This window comes from Durio zibethinus, chromosome 24 (genome assembly GCF_047325235.1).
Source record: "Durio zibethinus cultivar Kanyao isolate XHJ-2024 chromosome 24, ASM4732523v1, whole genome shotgun sequence".
In the NCBI taxonomy this organism is placed as follows: domain Eukaryota; kingdom Viridiplantae; phylum Streptophyta; class Magnoliopsida; order Malvales; family Malvaceae; genus Durio; species Durio zibethinus.
Window position 1 is genome coordinate 15,892,017 of NC_143185.1, and position 14,581 is coordinate 15,906,597.

General features: G+C 32.9%; 1 protein-coding gene, 1 non-coding gene and 3 pseudogenes across 2 annotated transcripts; 1 reads left to right on the forward strand and 4 right to left on the reverse strand.

Moving 5' to 3' along the window:
* Positions 1–466: 466 nt before the first annotated feature.
* Positions 467–2,300, reverse strand: LOC149511978 (transcription termination factor MTERF8, chloroplastic-like; annotated as a pseudogene).
* Positions 2,301–2,815: 515 nt separating this feature from the next.
* Positions 2,816–4,731, reverse strand: LOC149511979 (cytochrome P450 71AU50-like). Its single transcript, XM_089753887.1, has 2 exons — positions 3,673–4,731; positions 2,816–3,584 (listed from the first exon to the last, which is right to left on the reverse strand). The coding sequence occupies exons 1-2, from the start codon at positions 4,552–4,554 to the stop codon at positions 2,970–2,972; spliced, it is 1,497 nt and encodes a 498-aa protein (XP_089610013.1). The 5' UTR covers positions 4,555–4,731; the 3' UTR covers positions 2,816–2,969.
* A 1,069-nt stretch (positions 4,732–5,800) lies between these two features.
* On the reverse strand, positions 5,801–7,156 carry LOC149511980 (cytochrome P450 71AU50 pseudogene; annotated as a pseudogene).
* Positions 7,157–11,321: 4,165 nt separating this feature from the next.
* TRNAW-CCA (transfer RNA tryptophan (anticodon CCA)) lies at positions 11,322–11,393 on the forward strand. Its single transcript has one exon. It is a non-coding gene; the product is annotated as a tRNA-Trp (tRNA).
* Positions 11,394–11,413: 20 nt separating this feature from the next.
* Positions 11,414–13,269, reverse strand: LOC149511982 (uncharacterized; annotated as a pseudogene).
* Between the last annotated feature and the right edge of the window lie 1,312 nt (positions 13,270–14,581).

Consider the following 14,581-nt stretch of genomic DNA (forward strand, 5'->3'; position numbering starts at 1 on the left):
AGTTATTCCAATTTTAAAAATCATTAAAATAAGTGTTAATGTGGCAATCAACATTGATGTGAATTACATGTGATTACTATATGAGAATAATGCGGATACCACATGTCATATTTTAAAAAATAAAAATACAAAACTTTTTAAATAAAATAATAAAAAAAAAACTTTTTTTCTTTTAGTTTTTTTTTTTTTTAATATTACAAGATACAATCACATCACTATCACGTAAAAATCATGTCTCATCCACATCACTGTTAACTACATTAATGTTTATTCTAACGATCTTAGGGATTAAAATAATTTAATAAAATTAGATACCAATTTAACATTGTTTTTATTAAGTAGCACATTAAAAAAAAAAGGTGTAATAGCTCACAGCTATTTAGGGTATCCTCTCTAATTCTTTTATGTCTATTCCATCTTTGTTAGTCTCATACATGAAATCCATACCACATATGCATAATTGATGAATCATAAATTAAACATCACCACATCAAGCCTTTCTTTTCCTCTGAAGTGTTTTTTTTTTTTTTCTTCTTTTTGAAGGCAGCGAAAGGATGAACTTTATTCATGATGAAGAAAAGCTGAACAAATTTGTCTCAAAATAGTCAAAACAAAAAATGGCATAAAATATAAACTCTATACACTGTTAAGTGTATAGATCAAATATAAACTAAATTAAATGACACATTAGTATACCAGGACCATCTCGAATCAACATGAAAGCCCAAAAGTGGCCTTTGACAAAGTAAAACCAAATTAAATAAAAACAGACTTGGCATGTTTTTTCTTCTAGAAAAGAAGTGTGCAAAAAATGAGCCTTGTAAGCTATCAGCAGTTCCTCCACATTATCTGGAAACCTTGACATGAACTCCAAGAATTCATTCTCTGTATATTCCAAGATGTAAAGAAAACTCCAATACATTTTCAACAACTCCTTCTAACTAGTAATCTGCAAAACTCAATCTTGAGGAATCAAATGATCTCCCAAACTGCTCATCAAAAGAATTGGCCTAGAAACAGACTTTTATCATGTGTTTTCTTCTTCTTCTGAAGAAGAAGTGTGCAAAAGATGAGCTTTGTAAGCCATCAACAGTTCTTCCACATCATCTGGAAACCTTGATATGAACTCCAAGAATTCATTCTCTGTATATTCCAAGATGTAAAGAAAACTCCGATCCGTTTTCAACAACTTCTTGGACTTAACAATCTGCAAAACTCGGTATCTAGGAATCACACGATCTTTCAAACTACTCATCAAAAGAATTGGCCTTGAAGCCAAAACATTCTTATCAAACTTTGCCACATTAAGAAAGAACTCAATTCCTAACTTCATTTTCTTCTCAGAGACCCTAAAAACACCCGGGTTCTTCCTAAACATAACCAGGCAATGACTGTCTGAAAAACCAAAAGTCTTAAGTAATTCACATTTCTTCTTAAATGTTTGTTCACTCAAGCAACTCAAGGTATGAATAGCATGCACTAACATCCTCCAATCAGTCGAAATCCCCATATCTACAACCCTCGTAACGAGATCCCTTAATGCCGATTCTCGCATCCTAAAAATCCTAGGTTGTCTCGTTAACAACTTTGAGAGCTGAGACCCAACAATCCCACAGCTTTCCAAATACTCAATGTTTCTCGACAACTTTGATATGCCATCTCTAGCAATAAAACCATTGCATCTACTGAAGACCTTAAACAAGTCTTCATTATTATTCCCTAAAATTTTCTTGACAAATTGGATAGAAGGAATCAACTTTTTATCTAAACTACAAGTTAAAAGCGTAGAATTCCTAGAAAAGAACTTACCCAGATGGGGTTCCACAAGACCCAGATCTTGAAAAAGTTTGATTGTTCGCCTAAGATTCTTTTCTACATCAGCAAACAGAATTTGGGGCTCCAAACGGACAGCAAAGGCTATTTCGGCATTGGAAAAGCCAAGACTTTGAAAAAAATTGGCAACCGATTGAGCCTTTTGGACGGATTTGACATGAGAGTAACGGTTAGAGATTGAAACAGCTTGGGTTTCAGTGAAATCCAAGTTTTTTACAAGATAATTGAAAAGGGGCGGATTCGAAACAGAGGTGGAAGAAGAATATGAGAGAATAAAAATAAATGATTTGGGTTTTAACGAAAAATTGAGAAAATGGAAGATGCTTTGAGGGTTTGCATTAAGGTTTTTGAGGAATTCTGTGCAGCGGGTTTTAGGGTTTAAAATTCAATCTTCATAATGCAGAATTGCAAATTCAATTCTAAATACACTCTCGATCAAGTAACGACGACGTTTAGGGTAGAAGGATAAAATAAGCAGCGACGCCGTTGCTGGAAAAACAAACTTCTTTAAGGTGGACTTTTTATTCATTGGTCTAACATATGTTTTTGTTTTCTTATAGATAATGCAATTTATGATAAAATGTAATACCTTCCATTTTAATCATTATAATTTAACGCTAAAATTGCCATATGAAATTTATAAATTATTTAGATTTTAACCATTATTAACATTAATAATCTGTAAATTATACATACATGAATATACAAAGATAAATCAAATATATTTTTTTTCTCCATAGGGTCAAACTTACTTTACATAAAGGTATAGATAATAATAATATTGCTTCATTTATAAATTTGCAGCAAAAATAATAAGCTGAATTAAATCAAAACAATCTTCTATTAAAGTTTTTTTTTTTTTAATTTTATGATTTATCCAATCGAATTTTAAATTAAAATTTTAATATTATATCAGTGCATCTTATGATTGTAAGTCTAAAAAAATGCTAGGATACTTTGTTTTAAATTGGACATCCAAAAGAAAAGGCAATTAATCTAGATCTTATTTATTTAATCATGATAATTAGATATGATAAATCCAAAACTTGCGTTCTAACGAGAAAAACTAAAGTACTAGAGAAGGCAACAAATATAACCAGAAAAGATACTCTAGTAGAAATTACACAGCCATTTTCTCATGTTTTTAGGCGCCAGGTTGGTATAGCCAGGAGATGCTTAGCCCTACGACATACTAGACCACAATCCTCAGTCATGTCCAAGTCAGTAGCCAACATATCATCCGGGAGTTCCCAATCGAAGCAATGCACCAATTGTGCCACCACAAGCCGAACAATAGTGAGACCCAGTTGCATTCCAGGGCAGCCTCTGCGGCCAGAACCAAATGGGATTAGCTGGAAGTTGCGTCCACGAAGATCAATGTCACTTCCAACAAATCTCTCTGGATAAAACTTCTCTGCATCAGTCCAAACCTTTTGGTCCCTACCTATGGCCCATGCGTTTATGAAGATTCGTGAATTCTTGGGTATGTGATAGCCATTCACTATGCAGTCTTCCATAGATGCATGCGGGAGCAGCAATGGTACCACGGGGTGAAGCCTAAAGCTTTCTTTCACAACCATGTCTAAGTACTTCAATTTCTCCAAGTCTGATTCTTCGACCATCCTCTCCAGGCCTACCACATTTTCCAGTTCTTTTTGGACTTCCTTTATCAACCGTGGATGTCTGATGAGCTCGGACAGTGGCCACTCAATTGCAGCAGCTACAGTATCCATTGAAGCTACAAGCATGTCCTGCAAAAATTGTCATATAGAAATATTTTTTAGACCAAAAGGCCCAATGGAGTGAATGGAAAAGTAAATGTGCTCAAAAGAAGAGTACCGATATTATTGCTTTCATATTGTCTCGCTCGACATGGTACTCAACAGTTTCTTCTGATCCAATGAATCCCAGCATGACATCAACGAAGTCCATGATTCTGTTTTCACTTTTGGATTGAACATGCTCATCAATTATCTTCTCAAGGAAGTCGTCAAAGACCTTGGCAATAGTTTTCAGGCGCTTTGTTAGACCCTGAAGATCAAGTCCTTTAATTTGAGGAATGTAATCAGCTAAATTAAAAGCACCAATTGATTGAGTGCCCTGTCGAATTATAGCTTCGAAGTCTTTTTCGTTGAAATCATCATTACTATATTTCTTTCCAAGCACCATTCTACAAGAAATATCAGTAGTAAGAGATGAGACCTTAGTACTAAGATCAACAGCAACTCGAGCAGAAGCAGCCTCTTGAATATACTGAATTAAAAGAAAAAGCTCTTCCTTTCTCATGGAACTGAAAGAATTGATTTTGAGATTACTAAGCAACTCTAGAGTGCACGTCTTACGCATGTTGCGCCAATAGGACCCGTATGGAGAAAAGGACAAGTTCTGCTGATTGTAACCAACATGCTTGGCACCTTCATGAGGCGGCCTGCTAGCAAAAACAAGGTCATATGTCTTAAGGAATAGCTCGGCAGCTTCAGGGGATGAGACAACAATTACAGGCATCAGGCCAAAGCGTAAGTGCATTATCGGGCCATACTTCTGGGCTAACTGTTGAAGATCTTGGTGAGGTATGTTCCCCATCATGAAAAAGTTTCCAAAAATAGGAAGCCCTCTCGGACCAGGAGGTAATCTCTTATTTTTGGCCCTTCTTTTCCATCTCAATGCTTGAAAGAAAAAGATAAGTGCAGCAACTGCAAGAATTGTCCATGACCACTCCATCACCGGCAGCTTGAACAAAAGTTAAAGCAGGGAAGAAGCCTGAGACACGGTCCTTACTTCTGCAACTGGGTTACTGATATCATGGGGTGGAGCTTAAAGACAGAAGGGAAAACAAACAGAAGCAAAGTTCAATGACCACTTGCCTCTACTTAATCTAATATTTATCTTATCTAGAACAGTCATAGTACACAAAAAAATTCGAATTAAATGTCGTATAATGAATTAATATTTTGCTTTTTAAATATACAACAAATGATGTCACATTTCTATAATAATTTTTTGGAACAATCACAACATCACATTTGTTCAATTCAGTTTCATATCTGATCATGTCTGAAGCTAGAGTTAGAAAAACAGGAAAAAAAACAACTTCATTTTAAATGTTGCAGAAATGTTAAGTTATTTTTGAGCAGTGATAGACCCTTAATGTCCGAATTCTCTGAATAGGTTTAAGCCGGCGCTGCATATAGGCTTGCATTGAGTCTAGAAAAATAATGTTTTAATATTTTCTCCTTCATCTTATCGCTTTCATCTAGTTGAATTTGATATCGAGTTGGAGATCACAATTTTTTCTTCTGTCAATTTTGTGTCTCCAAGCCAGCTGGTTCCAGCTCAGTGGTATCCTGTAGCTGAGTTATCAATTTTCTCCCTTTGTCTCTTATACTTGTTAGCATCATTGACCTTGAACACTTGATAACAAATTACTTAATTCATAATCTCAGTAGAATTCTCAGCACATCTCCTTTTTGTGCAATTAACTAGCAGTAATTATTCAAATACAAAATGGACAAAATGAACCTAAGCGCAATTAGTTGTCGAAGCGCGTCGTCTGGGTGCTCCCAATCAAAGCAATGAACAAAGTGTGCCACCACAAGCAGAGCCATAGTGGGACTCAGTTGTTTTTCAGGATAGCTTTTATGTTACGGACTTAAAGAGAAGTCATGAATTTCACATCAAACATAATAGAAGAATCTTTGAGGTATAAAAAGATTCACACCATTTTTACCTTGTGAGGTACTTTTTGTAAGATAAAATCGTGAGATCAAAAGGGTCAGAGCGGATAATACTTCACAAGGATTTGAACCATGACAAAAAAACTGATCTAAGACATCGAAAGGATGAATGTTTGAATCTCGAAACCGCACGAATTCGAAGCTTAAGTTTCGACCCGTAACATTTACGGTCAGAACCGAACGGGATTAGTTGCAAGTTGTGTCCTCGGATGTCAATATCACCTAATAAATATCTATGGAAAAAGCTTCTGGGCCAAGGACCCATAGGATGATGAAGATTCGAAATTCTTGGGTATGTGAAAGCCATTAACTATGTAGTCTGCCAGAGCCCCACGAGGGACCAACAACGGTACCTTAGGTTTTCTCTTGCAACCATATCCAAGCAGTCCAATTTCTCTACATCAAATTCTTTCACCATTCTTTGCAGACCCACCACATTTTCCAACTCTTTTTGGACTTTATTCATTACCTGTGGAAGCTTGATGAGTTCGGATAGTGTCCATTCAATTGCAGTTGCTGAAGTGTCCATTGCCGCCACCGCCACAAGGATGTCCTGCAAGGGAATTGTCGGCAAGAAGTACGGTTTCTAGATTCAAGGATACCGTGAAAATTAGAGAAGAAAAATATAGATTTAATGGTTTTAAATTTCAAGTCCTATTTTTTATCTTTGGGAAAATCAAATATTGTTTGTTGAGATGTGGGAGATCATTTCCAAGATTATGGCTTCAATATTGTCTCACTCGACACGGAACTCAGTTTCTTCTGATCCCGTGAATTTCGACATAATATCAACAAAGTCCTCGGTTTCATTATCATCTTTGAATTGAACATGCCCATCAATTATCTTTACAAAGAATTTATCAAACACCATGGAAAACACTTTCATGAGCTTTGCTAGGTCTTGAAGATCAAGTGCTTTAATTTGAGGAATATAATCAACTAAATTAAAAGCCGCTCTTAGTTGCATTCCCTGATCTCTAATTACAGTTTTGAAGCCCCTCTCATCAAAATCATCATCCAAATATCTTTCTAAGCACCATTCTACAAGTCATGTCAGTAGTAAGAGATGGGAACTTAGCACTAAGATCAAAAGCAACACGATCACAGGCAGCGTCTCGAATGTAGTCAATGAAAACATGAAGCTTCTCCTTTCTCATGGACTCGAAAGAATTAATTATTTTAACGTTACCAAGTAATTCTAGAGTGCACATCTTTGATCTTACGCATGTTGCGCCAGACCCGTATGAAGAGAGGGACAAGTTCTGCTGATTATAAGCTATATATATATATATACATATATATATATATATACTTGCCAGCTTCAAAAGATGGCCTGATAGCAAAAACAAGGTCGTATGCAACAATTATACGCACCGGGCCAAAGCGCAAGTGCATGATGGAGCAATAATTTTGAGCTAAGGGTTCAAGATCTCGGTCAGGTTTGTCCTCTAACATGAGAAGGTTTTCAAGAATAGGAAGTCCTCTCGGACCAGGAAGTAGTTTCTTCTTGCCCCATCTTTCCGTGCCAATGCTTTAAAGAAAAAGATAAGTGCAGTAATTGCAAGTGCTATTTCAATCAAATACACCATTGCTGGAATTACTTTGCTGGGATTCAAATAAGGCTGAGATACCCGGTGCTTTATGTTAGGCCAAATGGCCCCAATCTAATCACACTAACGAAAAGCGAAATCAAATAATTAATCAAATATATAAGAGACAACAATTTAACATAGTTCAGTCTAATTAACATACATCTACATATGAGAAACAAGATTCACTAGTTGTAGAGAATTACAAACATATATAAAAACATATAAACCACTCAACAATCAATACCCATAGACCCTCTCAATCTCCTCTAGTTCTATGGAGTATTCTCAACCCAAACAAACACATACCCATATGCACACTTTCAATACAACCAAACACATACCCATATGTACCCATACATCATACTTATGTGGACCTTTTTAGTCTCTTCTAGTCCACTCATAAACAAATATACACACCCATAAGACGTAAATCTTCAGTAGTCTTATGAGGTGTCTATTCATAAAACTCTATAACTCTTATACATCTTTTTTTCATACATAACACTGTAGAAACTTCACCTATTTATAACTATATAAACTTGCCTATTAAGAATCCCTTTCCTTTTATAATTCTTTTTCTGCAAGTTAAACTTGCCTATTAAGAATCTTCTGTCTCTTAAAATTTTTTTTTTCAAGTCTTCTTGTCCATCAAGCAATATCTAACAAATCTCAAATAAATCTCTAACAAATTTCAAACAAATCTCTTATAGGATTTGAGTCATTATTTCTAACAATCTCTACCTTGACTTAAATTATATCAATCATCTGTTTTTATGCTAAACATACTTGGTTTCACCTGTAATGGAAGTATCACCATCATTTTCTTTTGTGTATTTTCATGCTTTACGTAAATCGATATTTAAAACACAAACTTGAACTTTTTTTTTTTACTTGGGCTTATCTAAGCTTGTCTCTTCCCATGTCTCGAACCATGCTCCGATATCACTTGTTGGAAATCACCATAGTTTTGATACCACTTGTTAAGCCAAATGGCACCAATCTAATCATACCAGCGGAAGCGAAATCAAATATTAATCAAACATATAAGAGACAACAATTTAACGTGGTTTGATCTAACGATCTACTTTTATAGATGAGAAATAAGATTCGCTAGTTGTAAAGAATTACAAACATACATCAAAACATATAAACCACTTAACAATCAATACCCATAGACCCTCTTAATCTCCTCTAGTTTTATGGATTATTCTCAACCCAAACAAACACATATCCATATGCACACTTTCAATACAACTAAACACATACCCATATGCACTCATACATCATACTGATGTGGACCCTCTCAGTCTCTTTTAGTTTACTCACAAACAAATATACACACCTATAAGAGATAAATCCTTAGTAATTTTATGGGGTGTCTATCCATAAATCTTACAACTCTCTTATATCTTTTTCTCATACCTCTCATCTAGTTCATTCACAAACAAATATACACACCTATAAGATGTAAATCTTCAGTAATCTTATAGGGTATCTATCCATAAATCTTACAACTCTCTTACATTTTTCTTTCATACCTAACCTTGTAGAGACTTCACCTATTTATAACTATACAAACATGCCTATTAAGAATCTCTTTTCTTTTAAAATTCTTCTTTTGCAAGTCAAACATGCCTATTAAGAATCATCTTTCTCTTAGAATTCTTCTTTTGTAATTCTTCTTGTCCATCAAGTAATATCTAACAAATCTAAAATAAATCTTTAACAAATCTCAAATAAATCTCTTATAGGATTTGAGTCATTATTCCTAACAATTTTTACCTTAACTCAAAGTTCATTAATCATCTGTCTTCATGCTAGACATGCTTGGTTTCACCTATAATAAAAGTCTCACCAGTCTTTTCTCTTGTGTATCTTCATGTTTTACGTAAATCGATCCTTAAAATACGAACTTAAACTTTTTTCTTGAATCGAGCTCTTCTAAGTTTATCTCTTTTTATATATCGAACCATACTTTGATATCACTTGTTGAGAATCATCACAGCTCTGATACCACTTGTTAGATCAAATGGCCCCAATCTAATCACACTAACAGAAGTGAAATCATACAATTAATCAAACACATAAGAGATAATAATTTAATGTGGTTCGGTCTAACTGCTTACGTCCACGGATGAGAAACAAGATCCACTAGTTGTAAAAAATTACAAACATACATCAAAACGTATAAATCACTCAACAATCAATACCCATAAACCCTCTCAATCTTCTCTAGTTCTGTGGATTATTCTCAACCCAAACAAACACATACCCATGTACACATTTTTAATACCACCAAACACATATCCATATACATCCATACATCATACCTATATGGATTCTTTCAGTCTCTTCTAATCCACTCACAAATAAATATACATACTCATAAGACGTAAATCCTTAGTAGTCTTATGAGGTATCTACCCATAAAACCTTACAACTCTCTTATATCTTTTTCTCATACCTAACTTTGTAAAAACTTCACCTATTTATAACTATATAAACTGACCTATTAAGAATCCTTTTTCTCTTAGAATTCTTTTTCTACAAGTCAAACTTGCCTATTAAAAATCTTCTTTCTCTTAGAATTCTTCTTTTGTAAGTCTTCTTATCCATCAAGTAATATTTAACAAATCTTAAACAAATCTTTAACAAATCTCAAATAAATCTCTTATGAGATTCAAATAAGGCTGAAATACCTGGTGCTTCAATACGGTAGGTATCTCCACCAAGATAACAGGGTAAAAGCCTGAGACAGAGCCTTTACACTTACAGCTAAGGCATTTTGAAAGCTAAAAACTTGGAGCTTGAAGATAAAAGGGAAAATGATAATTAAAAAAAAAAGGTAGCGAACTTCAACGCCTTAATATACATAATACATTGATGCCCAAAACATTTAGTGAAGAGTTAAAAGCTACAAAATTAATTCATATAAGATCAAACCAAAAGGCTTAACTCTCTGGGAATACTCAGGTTGTGAACTTGAGTATGATAGACATAGATGGCCAAATAGGTTTCGATTCTCAAAATAATTAAGAATATAGTTTTAATTTTTTATTTTTTTAATACAGTTTTAGTTTATGCAATTATTTTAATCGGTTATCCTTGTACTGTAATTAAAAGATTAGTAGGATGTCCATTTTTGTTTTCAAGTACAATGAATTCAAACAGCTAGAGTCTCAAATGTCAATATCAATTCAATTTAAATATTTAATCTTTTGATAGATCAACAAACTTTTCAACTTAAAAAATAAAGATTTTAGCATCCAACACATTTAAATTTTAAATATTAATATTTGAAATTTTTTTCTTTATTTCATACAACAACTTACTTTATACTAAAAAAATTTATTGCCAAAAAATTGAATGCCATGAAGATAAAAACTCATCATCATAAGCCACTTTATTAGATCTGATCAAGAGTTAGGCTATGCACCCAAAACTTATAGATTCATTCAAATTTTGAGAGAATTTGGATAAAAAATTAAAACTTGTTAAATGAACTTGAACTTAATTTTTAGATTTATTTAAATTTCGATACAGATCTTAAACAAAAGATTTAAAGTCTGAACTCGATTTGACCTAATCCAAATTCATATATATATATATATATTTTTAATTTTTATATATATGTGAATTATATATAAACTAATTCACATATATATTATATATATTTTATTAAACTTAATTTTTATTTTTTATTTTAGATATATAATTTTTATTTTTAATTTTAATATATATGTAAATTAAATATAATCTCATTAAACTTAATTTAATTACATATTTTCTAATTTTTATTATATAAATAAAATTTAATGGGTGAATTTAAAATTTATTTATTTTTAATTTAGAGTGGATTTAAAAAATTTTGAAACCTAAAATTTCAAACTGAATCAGACTTGAATAAATATATAAATTATTAATATCAAATATAAATTTAGCTTAGCCCAATCCATTAACATTGTCTTACAAATGACATTGATTTATTTTTATTCTTATTTTCTCTTGATCATATTTATTTTTTTATATTGTAAAAGTGTTGCCATTTACCATCACATTAAATAGACTTAAAATATCTTTAGAGAATTTTATATTCCATTCAATTCTTGCATTTTATATTTAAACCACATATTAAATTTACTGGTGAACGTTTGCAAATCTCGGATCCGTGGCGCAATGGTAGCGCGTCTGACTCCAGATCAGAAGGTTGCGTGTTCGATTCACGTCGGGTTCAAAACCTCGATCCCAAGCGGATTCTTAATTTTGCTACTTTTGCCGCCCCCACACGGGGCAGCTCATGATTTCCTTCCATCCTAATACTCTGTCCATCCCAGCATTTTAACACAGAAGCCCCTATCTTCTACAAACAACGAACGGCGAAAAGAAAAGGAAAGAAAAAAAATTTAGGATTCCGAATATTGCTAAAGCTTTTTGTTTTACTAGTAATAAATTTCAGATATCAGGAATTTACGGTATAGCCAATAGGATTCCAGCTTAGGCTACAACCATGATTGTCCAAGGCTAAAAGACATAAATACAAGCCAGCCAGCGGGCGTTTCCCCCATCCCTGGAATGAAATGTAAAGGGAGGGAGTGAAGGACCTATATCTGGAGCATAATGCATTCCAAACATCCGATATCCCATCCAAAACCTGTAAAATATAAATTTTAAGTTGAAATATTACAATGAACTCTTCAGTCTATAACATCAATAGATGGATGATAGTTCAAATAGGCTTCAATGTTCTTCTTGTCTAAATCTTGCAAGAATACTGTGCTTATTGTCCAGATCTTGCAAGCATACACAAAGAATGGTGTGAGTAAAACTTCAAAGAAACCTAATTTTATTTGTCTACAATTAGATCGTGTTCGAATAGAGGATGGAAAATTGTGGCTCAGACAAAAGAGATAGAAAACGACCTATAAAATGAAAATATGCTGGAATTCAACTTTCTATGGAGAAGAAACCCTCAAGGACATGTAGTGAGAAAAAAAAAGTTATTAAAATGAAAAAGTCTTCAATCTACAAGATAATAACAAATGCAGAAATATCCAAGCACCCCTTAAATGTTGCAACTTCAAAGCTACTTGGTCATTGGAAGAACAAAGGCGGCCACTTTCTATTATTTTTCAAGATTCTGATGCTGGGTAAAGAGAACATACGAAGTCCTTGATCTGCTGACTGTCAGCCTGTAGAAGGTTTGTTCTTGCTGCCACCAACAAAGAAACTTTATTTCAGACAGAACCAATGTGAAAAATCAAAGTTAATGTTAGGACCACCAGTTTCAAAAATTTTAAAACTACCTGCTTCAGTTGACAACTCGAAGCCAACAAAAGACAGAATACCAGGGCAGTTAGCATAAGCTATGGACATACGATGTAAAACAGAAGTATGTACGTCTCTTCCATCTGCATTATAAATGGAGATGTTACCATCCTCGTGTTTCCACTGCCCTTCAAACTGTCCATTTTCTGCATCTCTTATAACTAATAGATTTGGAGGATTTGCATTAAAAAATTGCAATGCAGGTGTTCGCAGTTGCTCCTCACCACAATATGAGCGAAATCACGGACAGCCCTATTTGCAGCACATTGCCGCTCAACTGTCATAGAAAAAGAAAAAAAAAATTGAATGAAATCAACATAATGAGCAATGTCCAAAACACTTTCCATACAATTGACATTTTATTAGACTCTTACAATTTGTATATTCATGTTTGTCTATGTTGTGTCAAACATATATAAAACACAAAAATTACCGTCACAATTTGTGTCCATGCCAAACACAACCCTTTCTCTTATATTTTTTGGCTAAATTTACGTTTTCTCATAAAATTTTAATCCTGCTTTATTTTTTTATATTTTCTTTTATGATTAAAATTAACGTGCTTTAAAACAAAATAAATGGTAAATGCATGACCACCCAAACGATAATACCAATTCAAACATATTTGTTTCATATAAAAATGTGATTCAAGAATAACTATACCTTCTTGGTCAATTAATCCCACTTATTTCCTCAGTTCGACCCTCATCTTTGTCATTTCCCTACACTTCGCATTCAGCTAATGCTGGAACTTTAAAAGTTTTCTTGGCTTTACGTTTTGCCATTTACACTAATTTTTTTTGGGTTTAACGCCTGAATTAGAATTAGCACATAATTTTTAGATTTAAATTCTGAAAAGAAAATTGAGGGAAAGCCTAATTCGGTGCCAAGATATTTTCCTCCACGACAAAGACCTAGTATTGTATGAAAAGGGCAATTAACAACAAGGCTTCAAGTAGAGTCGGCAACCCAACCCGTCTTTGGAGGGTTCCGACCCGACCCGACCTCCTAGGTTTTTTTTTTTTAATAAAAAAATTGAGTGTCGGGTCAAGTTGGGTTGGTTATTGCTAAGAAAGAGTCAGGTTCGGGTTTTAGGCAAAATTGACCCTACCCGATATTTATATAAAAATTAATTTTTTTATTAATTATTTAATTTTTTATTTATATATATTTATATAATTATATATTTAAATATTTATATTTAAAAAATAATATTTTATATTTTAAAAAATAATATTTTATTAATTTCGAATCAGATCGGGTACAATTTATACAAATGTCGGGTAGGATCGGAGTTAGGTATGAAAAAAAATAAAAAAATTTTTGGGTAAGGTCGGGTTCGGGGCAAGCTAAAACCCTCATCAACCTGACTCATTGCCAACCCTAGGCTCGAGTCATCTTTGAATCATTAATTCTTTTGAATTTCCTTTTTTTCTCTCGCTTCTCTTTTACGATTTGCAAAAGGTTTTGTTGGGGGCTTGGAATACAAAACTTGCGATCCAAAGTAGAGGTAATTATTCTCAATTTGGGCTTTGAATAGGCTTCACTTCACTTAGAACTTGAATATGTAGAAAGTTTGTCTTTTTTTTCACTCCAAGAAAAAACTTAGAGATATAAATTTTCTTTTCTATTTTCTAAAATTTAAAGCATGTATTGGATTTTCTAAGATAAATTGAAGTTGACAAAATATTTCGACGAACTTGACTACTGAATTTGTTAAATTTTGTTAAGATTTAGCCAACATATTTAGTTCACCCTAAACATTTAGTACATGATAATTATTTGTATCTCCTATTCAAAAAATTATATTTGAATTCTCCTTTTATCGATTAAAAAATTGAAGAAAATAAAACAAAATGATATATGTGATATTGGATAACACAATGAAAAATGTTATATTTTTTTTATCATATAAATATCATCTTGCCCGCTTCAAAATTCGTACTCTAAGACTTTTTAATAATTTTTTTTACGCTTTTTGATATATACTTGTAATTTTATCTTAATGGTTTAGGTCAATATTTTTTTGTACTTTTTTATAATTTTTTATATATAATATTATATTACAAATAAAGATTATAACCATTTTCAATATGT

What these genes read in the sequence shown, in the direction of transcription:
- LOC149511979 (XM_089753887.1), bottom strand. Translation starts at nt 4,554, where the DNA reads ATGGAGTGGTCATGGACAATTCTTGCAGTTGCTGCACTTATCTTTTTC. An exon ending in ATATGAAAGCAATAATATCG is followed by an intron (nt 3,585 to 3,672) that starts GTACTCTTCTTT and finishes CAATTTTTGCAG; the next exon opens with GACATGCTTGTAGCTTCAAT.